The sequence below is a fragment of the Thermomyces dupontii genome, assembly GCF_041956625.1.
Source record: "Thermomyces dupontii strain NRRL 2155 unplaced genomic scaffold VTN31scaffold_2, whole genome shotgun sequence".
Lineage (NCBI taxonomy): Eukaryota > Fungi > Ascomycota > Eurotiomycetes > Eurotiales > Trichocomaceae > Thermomyces > Thermomyces dupontii.
In genome coordinates this window covers 674,135-691,825 of record NW_027192308.1, presented here as the reverse complement: position 1 = coordinate 691,825, position 17,691 = coordinate 674,135, and the positions used below count along the sequence as shown (strand labels likewise).

Here is a 17,691-nt window from a genome sequence, read left to right as displayed (position 1 = left end):
CCGTCCTCCTAACGAGTTTATTTTTTTGTTTTTAATGTTTGCCCTACACTCGATCCAAGACCGACAGAAGCTCCAGAATTACACTCGCACATTGAAATCATGCCTGACCTTTCCTGATCTCCACCTCTGCAGCTTTCCGTAACCGGTTCATCACAGCGGCGGCCAGCTCGCCCTCATTATCGGGGATGCCTTCAACGTAGATGATATCAACATCCTCAAGATCCATGGCACGGAGGGCAGCAAACAGTCCGCGGGCGATATCCTCAGTCTTCTGGCCCAGATGTATATCGTAGATTGTTTTGGTCGTTTTGATGGTTGAGTAAGTGGTTGGATGGTATTCAACCTCGAGGGTGAACGATGTCATGGATCCAATCTCTCCTGACGGAGGAGGAGATGATGGTGGTGCTAAGCCCAGAGCATATTCCCATGTCCTCGTCCGGATGAAACCCACTTTTCTCGCTCCGACCGCTGTGTTCTTCAAGTCCGCATTTACGCGGCGGGAGATGCTTGTCGGATTCGATCCGGTTTCAAAGAGCACCACGTCCGCTTTCGGCGAGTAATGCCTGTATTTCATGCCGGGGGCCGGCGGGATTTCTTTCAACTGTAGCGCTTCATCTTTGTAGGCTTTTCGCACCTTTTCCCAGCCAGGGCATGCTCTGATTTCGTCGATACCGACGCCTCCGGGGCGTAGAATGGCAGGTGGCGAACTCAACCCATCGACCACAGTGCTTTCAACCCCAACACCACACGGTCCACCATCGAGGATCAGATCTATTCGCCCTTGCAAATCATGGTATACGTGCTGGGCGATAGTCGGTGAGGGCTTAGTTGACGCGTTGGCCGACGGCGCGGCAAGGGGTCTCCCGGTTGCGTGGATAAGGAGACGCGCGAACGGCGATGATGGGATTCGGACGCCAAACATGTGCAGTTTCGCGGTGACTTCAGGAGCCAAAATGCTATTCGGCGGATTTGGTAGCAAAATGGTGAGCGGCCCCGGCCAAAATCGCTCGATCAGGGGCCTATAGATATCTGGAATCGTGCGCTTCGTGTTCTTGGGCCCGTTCGCTTCCGTATCTTTGGCAGGAGGGTTGAGCAGACGCTCTATCATGTCCTCGGAGTCGACATGCACGATCAACGGGTTATCCCGCGGACGCTGCTTGGCCCTGTAGATTCCCTGGACGGCCGCACTGCGCGTGGCGTCCGCGCCCAAGCCGTAAACCGTCTCCGTTGGAAACCCGACGGGCGTGTTGCCTGTGCGGAGGAGCTCCGCGGCTTCGGCAACGGCGGCAGCTTCCGCCGAGCCGCTTTGTTGCTCGCTGGCCCACCATTCCGCGATGGACTGAGGCGGGGAAATGCTGTTCAATCGGTGAACGGGCAAGATGCGCGTTTGTCGCGGCGATACGGCCGATACGCTCGGACTGAGTGCCGCCATGGTGGAATAGAAAAAAGACGGCCTGAAGCGCCGCACGACGGACGCTCTGAGGGACGTCAAAACGGGTAGTGATCGTATGAGCAGAACACAGGAATGTCTATTCTACGTTCTGACTCATCAAGAACGTATCTAAAGGACATTCGAGGTAGACCCCGCGAATCGGAATATGACGTAGTTTGGTTCATTCGCTACACCTACATCATGGTTGACATTGGGCGATCAAAAATCAATTTCTGATAAGATAGGACAGACGTCCAAAGCGTACGCTAGTCCTTTTTAGGCTGAACTCTTTCCTATGCAAGCTAACCTGTTGCCCAATCATATTTTAAGCATCTCGTGATGCCGATCGCTCTAAGGCGTCTTGGCAATCTAATCTGCAATCGTCTGTCACGTGCATCCTATGGATATGGTTAGGGTTAGGGTTGTTGAGAAGGAGTGTTTTCAAGACTAGCCAAACCACCAACTGCAGGAGTATCTTCACCGAGATGCGCATATCATCGGCACTTTCTCGATGGCAGAGTTCCTTGAGTCGTCCTTGAGTCATTCAACGAGCCTCCAAAACGCGCGACGACTGTTATCACGATAGTATCTATCAGGAGAGTCTGAAATCCGTAATTGGATGGATATTGGTTCCTGCTGTGAGATGTCCTACTCAGGAACTATCTTGTAATTCCCTCCACTGATAATCTCCAGCTTTCCCTTGGAAACCATCCCGGCGAGGTACTCCTTCAGTTCATCGTCGCTGAATGGAAATCCTCCCGGAACGGCAATCTTCAGCATCATGATAATGCGCTGTAGAGGCATGGGGCCTTGATTTGTCAACATTCCCACGACGAATTGCCAGTAGAAATGCATCTTCTCCATCATAGCTGCCTGTGCCGATTCTTTAGCGGCAGCTGCCGCTGCCGACTCCGCCGCGACCAAGGCTGCCTCAGCATCGGAAGCGCCTTTGATTTGCGACGCCTCATCTGCGTCTGCTACGGAACCGTGATCATCGTCGTTCGGAAGCACTTCGAGGACGCAGAACGTATCATGCTGCACTTCTGTGAGGATGCGCTTGCCGACCCAGAAGAGACATGCGCTGCGAACAAGAGACGCAGACATTGCAAGGGACTCAGATAGTTCGGCAACTGTCTTGGTCGCAGGGTTACTACTTGGAGTGTCCGACTGAAAGGCATAAATTACAGTCGCCTGCCAAGTCGTGACCTTGTCGGTGAAAATTCGATCTTCAAGTTCCAACTCCACAGTGACTTGTCCAAGGGAATTGAGCCAAGAGAGCTTGCGTCCTGAGCGAACAGCCTCGAATCCGGCTTTGTACCGCTGCTGCAAAATGGCAATCTCATCAGGAACATTGAAAGGCTGATCTTGGATTGACGGCCAAAAGAAGCGTGACAGAATTTTTGCGTGCAGCTCTGGCACAGCCGAGGTTGCTTCTGTCGGCAAGCTTGGAGCATCAGATCTCGTGGGTGCGGACAATTTCTGGTTATTATGTATAGTCGAGTCGATGCCTGCAGAGACAGTCATATCGTGTAGCATGACTTCGCAGGCTTGTAGCGCATCATCTCCGAACCGCATTTTCAGCAGCTCCAGCACGGATATTTCCTGGTCGAAGTTGCTCTTTCTCAACAGTCGTTCTGAAAGCATAGTCTTCAATTCCGTCACGAAAGCTTCCTTCGATTCGAAAAGACTGGTTAGACTGCCGATCACGTCGAATCCCTTCGATTTACTGTAATCAGGCGCCGCATCGGCCGGATCAGGGGTCCAGTTCATATCATCCCAGTCCAGTTCACCCGAATCATCTTGTATCGAGCGTTGGCGTGCGTTGTTCAATTCGACAGATAGCTCTGTCAGCGTCTCACCCCCAGTTGGAGGTGGATTAGTCTGAGTGTCCGAGGTTTCGGTAAGTAAACCGCTCACAATTGCTTTGATCGTATCGTCACGGTCTCTGAGGTATCTGCGTATTGGTCGGGCTACCCAATGTAGAAGGACTCCCTTGGAGTCAAGGAAATTAAACGCACGGATGATAGAGATGTACGCCTGCAAGATCTCAACTGTGGATGCTCCAGGGTGCAGAAGTCGTCGGTTCAATGTACCGATAAACTCAGTTGCCAGAACGAGTCGCGCTCGAGGGCTAATCGTAAAATGTTTCAGATCCTCGATGGCACCGCTGCTCTCATCCCAATCCACAATGATGTCGAACAGTTCGCTCGTCCTCAAGGCGCCCAAACGCGCAATTGCCATTTCATGCCAATTGTTCACATCATTGAGACTTACGTCAGCACTCTCGGCCTCTCCCTCTGGAGACTTGAGGACAGCAAGCACGTCAATGACAAACCGTGCAAAAACGTTCTCTGTCCATAGTCGCAAGTGCTGGGGAGCCGACGATGGCGAGTCCCATTGGCCAGCGTACATAGTGGAAATGTACTCAGTCATCATGGTATTCATGACTTCGGCAAAAACTTTCTGAGCTCGCTCGCCACCAAGACCGACATCTCGCACACCCTCCAACAGTGAAAGTAGCCTTTCTCGGACAGCAGCGACGCGACTGCTTTTTGCAAATTCATTCATTGCATGGATACGCGCAGTTTCCGAACCCTCCTGTCGCCAACATCGATACGTGATGAAGCCATCCCTATCGATGTCCATGTTGTCGTCTTGGAATTCGAATTCTGCAACCCGTGCCTGCTGCTTTGCATCTTCCACTCCAAGAATCACTGCGGCTGCACTGCTGAGCTCTGTCTCGAGAAGAACCGATACTCGCGAAAATGGCAACGAGTAAGACACAATGGCATTGAACGTTCTTCGTAGAGCGGAGATGGCCGTCTCACGACTGGCAGCATCCAGTTTTGATACCACGTGTTGTTCGAAGGGAGTGTAATAGAGTCGCTGAGCCAATTGCAGATAACGGACAACTTGTGAGAGTAGTCCCTCATGCCGAGATTCATCCAACAGCTTTGATTCGTTAGCATCTATTGAGAACGCGTAAAGCGAGTGGCACATACATGGATAAGTTCTCCCCGAAGATTCGTCAAGAAATGCCTTCGAATTTCATTTCCATACCACTCCACGAGGCTCTGGATACCCTCATGACGCCCATATGATATCACATACGACAAGGCATCAAGGATACCCTGCGAGACAGACTTGTAAACGACATCGCTGCCTTTGTCCAGACGTACAAGCTCGTCAACTCCATGGTCTGGAAACGATAGGAAGCTGGTCGCAATCTGCCATGCGTGACTCCAGCTTTGAGATTCAGCCGATGACTTTCCAAATCCCAGTGCGGAATTATCAATGCCTTCTGCGAAAGGCTGGTCCCTTATACTAGAGCGCAGGACAGGACTCGCAATTGGCGTGGCATCAAGACCCAGAGACTTTGGCGCTGGAAACACGCCATCGAAAATGCGCTTTCGACTCATTGCAGTCGGCTCATGTTGGAAGATCACACCTGACATGCAGTTGATTGTTTTCCATTCGATTTTCCATAATATCGTTCGTATATCACCAAAACCCTCGTAGAGGAAGGCACGTTGATTTGTACTGGGATCTCACGACGCGTGAGCTTACTCGTAGTGTTGATGACTTCTGTTTGTGATGTTTGCATCCCACATCCTAACCCACGTGATTCTTTTGATTAGTCATGATTATGACGTCATGTGGATCAACTGGTAACTAACTTGCCTCTACGTAAACTACCTAGGTAGGTAGGTACTTTACCAAGTTATTAGCACCTACTCGTAAGTCAGTAACCTTGTCTGTAGACCTAGGTAGGTATCTAGAGGTACCTATCTAAATGAATTCTTGAAGGGTGCGGCTAGGTGTGGCTCTTCCAAATTCCAACTGATAAGATGCCCCGCAAAGTTGCGGCTAAGTACTGGGTAACGTCTGCAGGGAGCCACTATTAGGGAGTGCTGAACCACTGTTCCTTGAGATCCAGCTCGTGGATTGCTTCCCCGGCATATCTCCTGATGGCATTCATAGGCTAACTGCATGTATGTACTCAAGGAAATAGGTTACTTAGCAGTTAGCACTAAGGCACAGGTCGCTTGTTCTCTCACTTGCAGGCAAACTCCGAGCATTGCAATGGCACTTCTGGACCTACATCTTCGCAATCAACGGCCGAATTCCACCTGTGGAGCTCAAACCTCCCACAATCCCGTGGAGTTACTCGACCGTCATGCCATATCCTCGTTTAGCCTATTGCTAATTCAACGTGATCGGTTGCAGCGTCCACGGCCTTCCAGATGTAGCCCATTTTGTGTTCCAAGTCAACGAAACAGTATGTACAGTACAGGCTACTGTATCACGACCAATCAACCCGTAGTAAGAACCTGTGTGTTCAGGAAAGTGTGCACAGTACATCCGAATCCATGCACTATCAGATCGGAACATATGCTCTTTGACGGCCTGGACCAACAACTAAAGGGTGCAAGAAGAACTCGTAACTGGAGTAACCGAATTTCATGGTGCCTTTTCACTCTCAACCTTTTCCCAGTCGCTATCGGTGCTAACATATCCCGAAGCACCTTCTCCAGGCACACCGGCCAGCCCCTTAGCGGTGGGTTGCGTCTGCGATGATGACCTCGGAGCACGGCGTCTCGCCCTGGAGGCACCTTCCGTCTCTGTCTCCGTCTCTGACCCTGTCCTCTCATCCACACCAGTGGCCTTCTGCTTCTCGTCTTGCTCGCCTTTTACTTGTTGTGTCTTTCGTTGTTCCTCTTCCGCGCGAACCTGGGCTTGTTGTACCTCATTCGCGAACCAGTTGACGCCCCACCAGAGCGTACCCGACAAAAAGGAGAGGACGACGAAATGAATACTGTAGGTTGCCAGCAGGAGAGCGAAAAGAAGGACTTGTAACGCTGCGAATGTCGCATTTGTCGCAACAAGTAATGTCGGAGTGGGCCCTGGTGTGAAGATACTGGACCAAAGGTCCTGGACAAAGGATGCCATGGTGGAAAACAGTCAATGGCGTGTGAACTCGCGCTCTAATAGTCCGAGTAATTAGTGCCAACCCGCGCAGACGAGTCAAGGTCATGCTCGCCGCTTACAGGTTGATTTCGAAACCGCGGTGAGCTCACGTATGAACAGATTCAAGGCTCTTTCCCAAATCTCGAAACACGTCCGCGTCGAGATATGGAACGATAGTGCTGCTGAAGCGACGGTTCTACCAGTGTGATTCGCGTCTTCTGAGGCACGCGTCGTCAGTGATAAGGATCGGGGAGAAGCGCGTGGCCTGGTCGTCGAAGTTGCTGGGATTTCCGGTCAGTCTACGGAGTACTCCGTATGAAGGGTTCGAATCACAACCTTTTCTGTTTCGGGAGCAGCAGAAGTCAAGTCCGTGGCAAAGCAGGACAAAAATATGTGATATGGAGCTGTCGCATTGGCGCACCTTTCAGAGGGGTTGTCAACCTCCGCGCCCGCACTAAAGTACTAGGTACTAAGTCGGTTGGTTCATACTATTGAAGCCTGGTACCTAGGTTAGAGTACTAGGCACCTCAGGCAGGAATCTACAAGGCCCTTCAGCATGAAAATCGCCATGAGCCAAACATTATCAATCCACTAGTATGGCGAAAAAAGAGCATAATCGTCTATGAGTAAAGAGCATAATCGTCTATGAGTTAGGGAATTGTAAATACAGCCTTTGCTCGTTAAACTGTCCAAAACTTTGCAACGCTTTGGCCTACTCACGTGCCATGAGTCACGTGTTATTTTTGACCAGTTGGCCGTTGCCAGCCGATCAAGCCGCCAAAAAGTGATCAGCCACTCAGCCCTAGACCCTGGAGGCTTTGGTGCTCCAGCAGGTCCACTTAACCAGCGCGTTTAAAATACATATCAAAATCAATAGGTTCTCCGTAGATCGCTATGTATGAGGGACAATTGGTATTTGATTTCTTCGCTCATGGCGCTAATCATTGCGCGTGCAGCGTGATGTCGAAGATATTTTCCAATGGCATTCGCCAGCTGCCGCCAATCTGTCCGTGGCTTTGTCCTTGCGTCTCTTGAAACTGGGGCGTCAGTCTCAATTCAGAGTCACTCCCTTTGCCAACATTTTCACCGGAAGATACTCGACCAAGTGGACCCCTAGAACGGAGAGATTCCCAGGTCGGCAAAGCACATCACCAAACAAGCTCCTCAAGCCTTGCCTAAGCACAGCCACCCGCGAGCAAAGCCAGAGATGGGCTCCAGTCACTCTCAGTCACCAGATTACCAACCTGGTTCTGCTGTACGTAACGTTGCATGACCATTTTTGCGATTCCTCAACGCCGATACCCCGAAGACCATGGTGGCGGGGGAACATGCGGAGATTGCACAATGCCATATTCATAATTGTGCTACGAGAGTTCTTGTATGAACGGACCAGGGAGTTGACCGGATCTTTACCCCAGTCTGTGTTGCGACAGTGGCCATCAAAGATTCCTCATGCAACGTTCTTACGTCTTTATGTTGGGTGGATCTTTGCAGACCTCAGCGGGGACAAGTAGGATGGCAGCCATGTGGTCAGTTACTGAACGTAGTATGAAGGATGTAGGGGATCTTTGTTGATCAGTTAATCAACAAAGCACTGGAAAATCTGGGGTTGCCGGGGGTTTCTGCACTTGCTGCGAAAATAAATCTCCATGGCGTTCCCAGAGTCCCGGTTTCTTTGCCTTTTCACCGTGCCAACACCTTGCTGAACATCTCTGCCTCACGCTTTGTTGTCTTGTCTGTGCATACCATCCCTGCAATCTCAGTATGGCGTCGGAAGACGACTCGGCCAGGGTCAAGGAAGAGACCATAGCCGCTTCCCCCAATTCCGGAGAATCGTACCACATCCAGAGGGTTGTTCGGACACCCTACGGACCGCCTGGAGTCCGAGGTCTCTTCCATAATCCCTTCGTTACTCTGTGTGCAGCCTGCTCCACGCTGGGAGGTATCTTGTTCGGGTACGACCAAGGCGTGATCTCGATCGTTTTGGTCATGCCGCACTTCCTGGACACCTTCCCGCTCGTGTCGGAGACAGCTGCCGGCGCTGGTTTCTGGAAGGGCCTCATGACGGCAATGATTGAACTGGGCGCATTACTGGGTGCTCTCAATCAGGGTTGGATCGCCGACAAATACTCCCGCCGATACTCGATCGTCATCGCAGTGATTGTATTCACGATTGGGTCCATACTGCAGACCGCCGCTATCAGTTACGCAATGCTCGTGGTTGCCCGACTCATCGGAGGAATTGGAATCGGCATGCTCAGCATGGTGGCACCGCTATACATTTCGGAAGTTAGCCCGCCGGAAGTGAGAGGCACTTTACTCGTCTTGGAGGAGTTTTGCATTGTCCTGGGCATAGTGATTGCATATTATATCACTTACGGCACAAGGTACATGCCGTCGGATTGGTCATGGAGATTGCCATTTTTCTTACAAATGCTGCCCGGCTTTGTGCTTCTTGCGGGAGTGTATCTGCTTCCTTTCTCCCCCAGATGGCTGGTTTTCCGCGGTCGGGATCCCGAAGCCCTAGAGTCCCTCTGCCGGCTGCGCCGCCTTCCCGAAACTGATGCCCGAGTGAAGCAGGAGTTTTTTGACATTCAAGTCGAGGTCAGGTTCCACAAAGAGATAAGCGCTGAGAAACATCCGAACCTGCAAGATGGGTCCCGCAAGAGTGAGGCTCTGCTTGAGGTAGTCTCATGGATTGATTGCTTCAAGCCGGGGTGCTGGCGAAGAACCCACGTTGGCGTTGGGATCATGTTCTTCCAGCAGGTTTGTATCAGTCACCACTGACCTACAGATGAATGCTATTTTGCCGTCAGTAAAGATGTGATGCAATCTTTGTACTGACCACTTAATTCCATCCAGTTTGTGGGGATCAATGCTCTCATTTACTACTCGCCAACGCTGTTCCAGACAATGGGAATGGACTACAACATGCAGTTGGTCCTGTCTGGGGTTCTTAATGTCACTCAACTTGTCGGTGTCACCTCGAGCATATGGACGATGGACAAGTTCGGTCGACGTCCTCTACTGTTGATCGGATCAATCGTGATGTCCATCTCCCACATTATCATTGCTGTCCTGGTGGGTTTATTCGATGATAACTGGCCGGCTCATCGACCACAGGGCTGGACTAGTGTCGCGTTCCTGTTTCTGTACATGCTGGCTTTCGGTGCTTCCTGGGGCCCTGTGCCCTGGGCGATGCCATCTGGTGAGACGAAGGCCTGCACCTTGAGGACGTTGGAGCCTAGAACTCATCTGTTATAGAAATCTTCCCGTCCTCGCTGCGAGCCAAGGGAGTGGCTTTGTCGACGTGCTCGAATTGGTTGAACAACTTCATCATCGTATGTTGTTGGGGAGCTGAAAGCACACTCACCGCACTGCAATTTCGAACCCACTGACGAACTTGCCATCGTTTTCAGGGCCTGATCACTCCTCCACTGGTACAGAACACCGGTTTCGGGGCCTACACCTTCTTTGCCGTCTTCTGCGTTCTGTCGGGCGCATGGACGTACTTTGTCGTGCCCGAGACCAAGGGTAGGACGCTCGAGGAAATGGATGTCGTGTTCGATGACCACAGCAACGAGGCTGAGGAGGAACGAAAACGAAAAATTGCGGAAGACCTGCAGCAGGAGCAGTCGGCTAGATCTGATCGTGAGCAGGCATGAGAGGCTGTGTTCGAACTGGGCGACAGATAAAATCATCCCATGACTCCTAGCCGTTGACAAACATCAAGTGAGAGCATGCATTTGATGCTGTGATTGATGCGATTGACACTACAGTACTAGTACTAACTTACTCGCTTGGGACCACCCGGTTTGGCGGGGCTTGGACGAGTGGCTAAGATATGACTAGGATTCAAGGGACCGAGCAAATTGATCCTGCTAATAGCTAACGATAAATTGCAAAGAAATATATGTGATACTGGCTAATCTAGAAATACCACTTCGGCTACGGAACAAATCGTCCGGAGTGTGAACTGCTGTGTTGCAGAGTTGAACAAGGCATCAGGCTGCCATGTCCCTACGCAGCCTCAACGTAATAATGATAACTGCTCAGATTTCACCATCGCAGCATCTACATACCTAGGGACCTCTAGGTAGGTAGTACTAAACTAAGTAGTAGGCCAAGGTACAGGACTCTATCGGTACTATTACTGAAGTCCAAGCGATTTATTATCGAATGGCGAAACCAGCTCAAGTTCATCAGTTTACCCCACTTCAGAACTAGTACTCCGTACCGGGGTGCGCTGACTGGTTTCGATCTAAGTTGAAAAACGATCAAGGTTGGAGGGTATTCTCCATTCACGTCGTGCAGGGGTAGTACTGGATAAGAGCCACCTGCTTACATCGACAGTAGCTATACGATGGAGTATGGGGTACTAGTAGTTTTACTCGCCATTGGGTTCGTCATCATACTAGTAGACGACTCAAAGGTATACCGTAGGTACTAGTACCTAACTCTACATACCTGTACGAGAAGACGACTAGCCTATCGAATACTGTATGTAAGGACTGACTCCAACCATAGGTACTCATACTTGGTTACCAACACCACTTTCATGACTGATCTCGAAAAGTACCAGGCTTGGACGTGAGATTGTCACCACTCGCGCTGAAAATTGAAATGTTTTGCCATTGACACTGCCGTTCCTCAAGGATACTATGATGTTGTCTCCTAGGATTCTCTTAGTGAGACCTTATGCATAGGCTACATGATACTTGGGACAATCTATGCGACATCGAATACCATCAGGAGTCTATGCAGAGTACATGCCATCATGGCGTCAATTTCGACGTACTCGATTCTGCCTGCTGTCAACCGCGGTAACCGATGAGTACAAGCACGAGCACCGTCCAAGGTACTCATGATGGATGCGGTCAACAGACATTTCTTTTCGTCTTCAGAAGCTGAGAGTGATTGCCGAACTTGTATGTCCATTCCACGAAGTGCAAGTACTGCTTTAAAAGAAACGAAGTGGACCGAGCTGTGTGCAATTTCGAATCTGGCAGATCTATTTATCCTGATAGGCTAGTGTTATGGGTGCTGTAGCACCGGTGCATCGTGAATGGGAATATCATCACAAAGTGCGGGGACACCTTGAGTTTAGGCCTCCACCGTACAAAGATATGTAGTAACTAGTACTATCTAAAAATGTAGAACGGACATGGATCGTGTGGTGGTGCCGTCAACCGTCCATTGATCGACCCTTGTCAAAACCGCACTAATCCTATCCATTCTCGAGGCTTTTAAATCACAATGACCAACGATTTCGAGCTTTCGACATCAATGACAAACAGAGATGTTCCGTACCTATGACTTGCGGAGTACCTAGGCAGCACCTGGTACTACTGCTTGAGCATCTCTTATTAGTATATTACTTTAGTAGTACTCCGTACTTACTGCTTGAAATCAAGTACTCAGCGTTAGGCACCGATAATGGTTTTCAACCACACTCGCAACGTGCAAGTCCTCAAAGCTCGAGCATTGTTTCAGCCACAGTGTGGTTCAGAATCAAAAAGTGGCAGCGTGGCTAAGATAATTTGATATTTGCGATTTAGTCTTAAACTGCTTGTATCTGCGGGCTGGCTGGAGGCTGAAGCTCAAGGTTACTTATTCTCTTCGTTCAAACAGGACCACAACAAAGTGGCCAGTCTCAGCATGAGTAGGCTAGTACTCGTCCAGTGCTACTATTACTGACCATATTTTGCTCATTCTACTACTATCCAACCAGCACTGACTACGGAGTACTTCTACTACTTTGCTTTCGGAATCTTCACATGACTGCAGGGGCGAAAGCACGGGCATTGTCCTGCCTGTCAAATTCATTGCTGATCGTCAGAGGGCCGCCACTGCCAGTCAAGATCAACGAAATCGCTACTCTCTTCTTTGTAATACAGCATAGTACAGAGCACTAAGGAAGCACTGCTTCTGTACAAGTACGTAGTATTTGTGACAAGTAGAACCTTTACAGCCACATAAACATTAGGGCCATCTAATGCACGTGACCTTAAGCAAGTCGCCTGTACTGTGACGGATCAGGCAAGTAAATTCGGGGTTCTAACTGGGAAATTACTTGTAACTAAATGTAAATTACGGAGTACTCTGTACGGAGTACTAGGTTATGTACCATGAAGATTTGATACTGAGAAGGCTATGTATTCAGGCGACTCCGCTGTCCCCAATTCCCAACAGGAGTTAGTTACTGCTGTGGGGCCTGAACTCCCCAAAGTCTCCGAGGGCCAGAAGGCTTGGTTTGCAGATCACAGCGTTCGTTCTCCGTTGGCCAGTTGGTCGGAGAGAACTGGTGAATCCAGTCATTCAAAGTTCAACGCCTTTACGAATTTGCTCGGTTCAGTTTGTGAACGGCTGGGCGTTCTCTACTAGGGCGACAAACATTCTGACAAGTAATTAGTAGTTCCTCAGGTGTAAGTGCTAACAGTATGTAGTCCACGGTTTCTCGTACTGTTGATTCAGGAAATGAAACTGTAATAAAAAGCTCCTCTCTCTCGACGACTGCAATGACTCCAAGCATGCTTGCAATGTAGCTAGCAGGTTAAATTATGGAGTACGGACTGCGGAGTACTCCGTACAGAGAGTGCTCCATTCTAGAAAATGAAAGATGATAGGTACTACTCGATAGTTACCACTAAATTGGATCACGACACCAATGATTGCAAGAGCAGTCCATGCACCAGCAGTCCGCATTGGTCGTAGAACAAATTATTATTTATCTCACCTGAGTACGCAGTTATTAGGGGACCCTGGCTCAAGATAGGAGAAATTAACTCTGCCGTCCTGGAAGTTGGCAATTGTACTCCGTACACGTACGGGGTTCTCGAACCAATCCGCACACAAGTGGTACAAGAGCTGATAGTTGATAAATTGATGCCGCCTATTTGGTATGAGCACGTCAGCGTGTACAAGTACGCACAAAGCATCTGCGTCTTGAGCATTGAGTCCTTTACAGGCACTTGTTGGAAGAAGTGGAGACGATTATCTTACTCATGTAGCTCACTTGTTCATACTATATAGGTACGTACGAAGCAGTTTTGATTGCGTTTTCAATGATCGGGCCATTCCGACGATTGTATGCAATATGCTAGTACTCCGTACTCTCCAGCTCTCCATTTTTGATGATCACGAATTAGTATGCTCGTCCTTCTCAATGAAGACAGATTACGGCGTTATGTACCGGCAAAGAAGCGTTGACAAAGTTGCTTTGAGCTGGTTGGTGCGCGTGGGGGCTGAGGGCAGATGGATTAACAAGACTCGATGATTTCCCTGATTAACCTTAGGTAGCTAAGCCTATCGGTCTCTCCGGGGGCCCTTTCAGGGTGTGCCCAGTCGGGTCCCTCAACGCCCAGCAAACACTACTTAGCCTAACGCCGTCTCGAATTTTACAACCGACCTGTCTTTTGTTCTATGAGTTATTCATTTTCCATTTTAGATATCAAACTAACCGGTTGCCAACCTTAACGAATGCTTCTGGCCTCTGCGAGTTGTAATTTTAAATCTGAACCTTAATAAGACTAGTAAAGTCAATGTACAGTACGGAGTGCTCGGTAGTCCGTATACAGTGGTAATAATATGAGGCGCTGCAGATCCGTGCGAAAGAGGAAATTGGCTTGGCACGTGATTACATCAGCCGTAGCTTCCATTGGGTGTTGAATGCAAGCTGACTTTTAGGTTAGTCCAGTGCTCACAGTTAACACTTTTTTTTTGTTTTTATATGCGACAATACCTTCGAGTCCTCATCAGCTCTGCGCATACGTGAAGTTCCAAAGAGATTTAAAGAAACAGGAGAAAAATAGATTGAACCAGAAAAGAAATCTGAAGCTTGCATGGCAGCCCCCAACCCTCAGCACTTTCCATATCTAATGCCTCACTTCCTACTCCGTTTAGGGATATCGCCTTCACCCTTGGTATCTGCTTCGCTGGGTCATTGATTTACGTATCCGCCGCCTCCGTTCTCGACCCATCCATTGCCGTGGCCCTCCGCCGCTTTTAGCGTCGGGACCATCGTTAACTTAATTCGGCTCTGGGATCCAATGGCTTAGACTTGGGAAACACAAATCAATATCGAACAGTCTTTCCCTCCGCTGACCCAAACCGAAACAACGGCTAATTAGTTGAACCCTGTCAAAGAAACTAATGGTAAAGTGATGGCCAGCGCAAGGGCGATCGTGTCAGAAGTTAAGTTCACTGAACGCTTACTCCGGACGACAGAGGGCAGAGGACATTGCTTGGCTTTCCCCAGTGTGGATATGCGTGTGGCTGGGTGGAAACCATATCAGACAAACGCCCAGAAACTAGAAGGCTTCTGGAAGCTGAGGCACAGGAAAATAGTCTAACAATGCCCCACGGAACGCGTGCCTGATTTGAAAAGTCTAGAGCTCGTTGTCATCTCATTATTGCCAGTGAACATGCCCTGTTTTCTCATTTCTCTACTCATGCAAGGTCTAGCTACTCTCAATGCACTTTGGACCATTGTATAAAGGACCTTGCCATTGCCAGTGCGGTTCCTGGTGGTTACCGACATATTAAGCCTCCAGGTCAAGTATGTTTTTGGGGTTGCCCTTGATGACCAGTTGATGAGGGGTCTCTCCCTTGTTTTTCATCGTGCGCCATTCAAATTTTCCTACATGTCGTTCGCATCGTCCGAGAACACACAGCAACGCAGATTTCGGGGCCACCAGTCCCCAGGAGAGTATATCTGCCCTAACAGTTTGCCGGACTCCCTCACCACACAAGTAAGACCTGTCATTCAGAGTCCACAGACCCCCCGAAACGAGAATCAATCGAACTATCCTTCTAGCCATCCTTACCACAATCTCGACACCAGTGTGCAGCAACAGCAACCGAACGCCACATCATGTCCTGAGCTGCAGCGTGTGAAATCACAATCTTCTCTTCTCCCAGAGGTCAAAACACTTAGCAAGTACTCTGTGTCACAGGATTTTGCTCTTAGTCCTCAGAGGTATGTTTGACATTTCTTTCCATTCCCATGACTCTGACTGACATGCCATGTTGGGAACTCAAGCTCTTTGCTCTTTGATGATCCTGACCCTTCGGATGTCGAGAGCTGCTATTCAGAGCCAATGTACACCAGCGTGAATCGTAAGTTCCCTGTTCCTACGAGGTTCTGCTGAGACACAGCAACTGATATGATTCTGAAGCCTACTTTCCGACAGTTACGTCGAATCCCGGATCGAATTTGCTTAATAATGTTCACGGGCAGGATTTGCAGCGTGGAACGCCCCTGGACGCATATCAACAAGGCAACCGACCACCAAGCTCTCTGCAGAATCGAGTCTCATGGATGATAGAGCGGCGCCCTGTTTCGGAGCCGCAGTCGCCAGTCCCAGGCTACGACAATGGAGTCGACTTGTCTTTGACTCCACCCGCTGCATATACATCATTACCATCACAGTCGTCTTTCTTTCCCAACCCCCAAGTGCATGTGTCGATTCCACCGCCGCAAGAACCGATCCTTCATAGCTTGTAAGAAACCCTTGCTGACGTTGCGCCGTGCTCGCAATTGACCATGAATCAAGCCATCCTAGTGCTCCTAGTACCCCTAGTGCCTACAACTATAGTCCATACAGTTATCCGTTCCCGCAAGTGGCGTATGCTCCGTAAGTGAATCGAAGAATACTCTTTTCTGATATTATGTCACTCATGTCCGTATGCAGGATGAACCCCTCATATCCCGTGTCGGGGACCTCGGAAGTGCACGCCCGGATACCATCAGATCCCCCATCAGCCATGAGCCATTATTCTACGCCAACAGCGCCAGATCAACATCGGGGTCGTGTTGTGGAGTCACGTCCCAAACCTCAGTGTTGGGATCACGGTTGTAACGGCAGAGAATTCTCCACATTCAGTAATCTTCTCCGCCATCAGCGGGAGCGATCTGGAGCTGCCGCGAAATCGAAGTGTCCTCATTGCGGTGCAGTGTTCACGCGCTCTACCGCTCGTAACACGCATATGGCTCAAGGAAAGTGCAAAGCGAACAGGATTTCGAGCTGAGCAGCACCTCGAATCGGGCTGCATCTGGTCACCTGACCAGAACATTTAAACGCCACTGCCATATTGCCGAAGGCTGAGATGCTTTACGATTTTTTGGGGCGGGTCTCGTATCGCACATGCTCTCAAGTCAACATATGATTCACCACATTCAACTCCTGTGTGCAGCACTCCGAATGAAATGGTGAGATGGCACTGATCTCTCCTCAATCCGTTATATTATCCATGAAAAGCTTTGCAGAGGATTATGTCTTTCCTCTATGGGGTTTTTGGGGTTCCGTTGGTTTGTTGCTTTGTTAGACTGTCATATTCAGAATTTGTCATCCAATCATGGTAGATTGTTCCACTCAAGAGGAGTATTGGTTTCGTTAACTGTTTCCTTCGCCTCTCGCAGGAAATTTTGGTCATGTACTAGTACATTTCTGCATGGTTAATGATAGACATCAACTGTTGTTACGCGTTCAGTTGTTCGGATGGAGTGCATGATTTGTTATCTTGTATTGTAATACTTCTGGGTATATGTATTCAGATTTCCCAGTATGACATTGCACAATGATCATATGACGGAGACCTGTCATAATTTTGTTCCAACCATGAGAGTGCTGTTTTATGTATGGATATCAGGGGCTTTACTCTTGGGGCACCAACACTTCCCCGGATTTCTTTTTTACCCTTGTTCGTCTTTGCCCGACAGTTCTGCATGGCGAAGTGCCCACCTACAAGGATAATGCCATGCAAGGTGTGGAAGCACAGTACAGTATACCAATATATCTCTCGTATGGCTCATGAACATGGTCTATAGAGTGAGTGGACAGGGCTTTGCTACGACGACGATCATGGCTCGGAGGTGTGCTTGTTGAGTTGATGTAAGCATGTACACACGGCTGTGCTTTTTCCCTCCATATCAGCCGACAAATTCATCGGAGTTTATCAATTATTCGAAATGAGTTGCTGACGTTTGTTTTGCAATGTTCTGTGTTTGCTTGACTTCTGCAGACTTCATTCTGCCTATATGGTTAATCTCTTCCCTTGCTCATGGTGTGTCTTTACGCTCTGTAGAGCCACTCCTGTGTAGTCAGCTGATAGACTTGTGCTTGTGTTTAGGTTGTTGGAAGCGTTCTCGTGTTGTAATTACAATGCTTCGAGTGCCCTGTCCATCCCAACATGTAGGGTTCATGAAATCACGTGATATATATTGGTCATTATTTGCCAAAGGGCATTGAAAACGTGATATTTTCCCGTCCAATTGACGGTTTTTTACACTC

The 17,691-nt window shown here is 49.3% G+C and overlaps 5 protein-coding genes across 5 annotated transcripts; 2 read left to right on the top strand and 3 right to left on the bottom strand.

Annotated features, from left to right (window-relative positions):
• Positions 1–97: 97 nt before the first annotated feature.
• VTN31DRAFT_2629 (uncharacterized protein) lies at positions 98–1,432 on the bottom strand (the record flags this gene model as incomplete). Its single annotated transcript, XM_069402818.1, has 1 exon — positions 98–1,432. One exon carries the CDS (start codon positions 1,430–1,432, stop codon positions 98–100), a length of 1,335 nt encoding a protein of 444 aa, XP_069262062.1.
• Positions 1,433–2,080: 648 nt separating this feature from the next.
• On the bottom strand, positions 2,081–4,851 carry VTN31DRAFT_2628 (uncharacterized protein; the record flags this gene model as incomplete). The annotated part of the gene is made up of 2 exons (XM_069402817.1): positions 2,081–4,384; positions 4,435–4,851. The coding sequence occupies 2 exons, from the start codon at positions 4,849–4,851 to the stop codon at positions 2,081–2,083; spliced, it is 2,721 nt and encodes a 906-aa protein (XP_069262061.1).
• A 1,042-nt stretch (positions 4,852–5,893) lies between these two features.
• On the bottom strand, positions 5,894–6,382 carry VTN31DRAFT_2627 (uncharacterized protein; the record flags this gene model as incomplete). Its single annotated transcript, XM_069402816.1, has 1 exon — positions 5,894–6,382. The coding sequence occupies one exon, from the start codon at positions 6,380–6,382 to the stop codon at positions 5,894–5,896; it is 489 nt and encodes a 162-aa protein (XP_069262060.1).
• A 1,782-nt stretch (positions 6,383–8,164) lies between these two features.
• On the top strand, positions 8,165–10,065 carry VTN31DRAFT_2626 (uncharacterized protein; the record flags this gene model as incomplete). The annotated part of the gene is made up of 4 exons (XM_069402815.1): positions 8,165–9,166; positions 9,263–9,608; positions 9,665–9,741; positions 9,820–10,065. The coding sequence occupies 4 exons, from the start codon at positions 8,165–8,167 to the stop codon at positions 10,063–10,065; spliced, it is 1,671 nt and encodes a 556-aa protein (XP_069262059.1).
• A 4,926-nt stretch (positions 10,066–14,991) lies between these two features.
• VTN31DRAFT_2625 (uncharacterized protein) lies at positions 14,992–16,429 on the top strand (the record flags this gene model as incomplete). Its single annotated transcript, XM_069402814.1, has 5 exons — positions 14,992–15,377; positions 15,441–15,517; positions 15,577–15,901; positions 15,955–16,035; positions 16,093–16,429. The coding sequence occupies 5 exons, from the start codon at positions 14,992–14,994 to the stop codon at positions 16,427–16,429; spliced, it is 1,206 nt and encodes a 401-aa protein (XP_069262058.1).
• Positions 16,430–17,691: the final 1,262 nt, after the last annotated feature.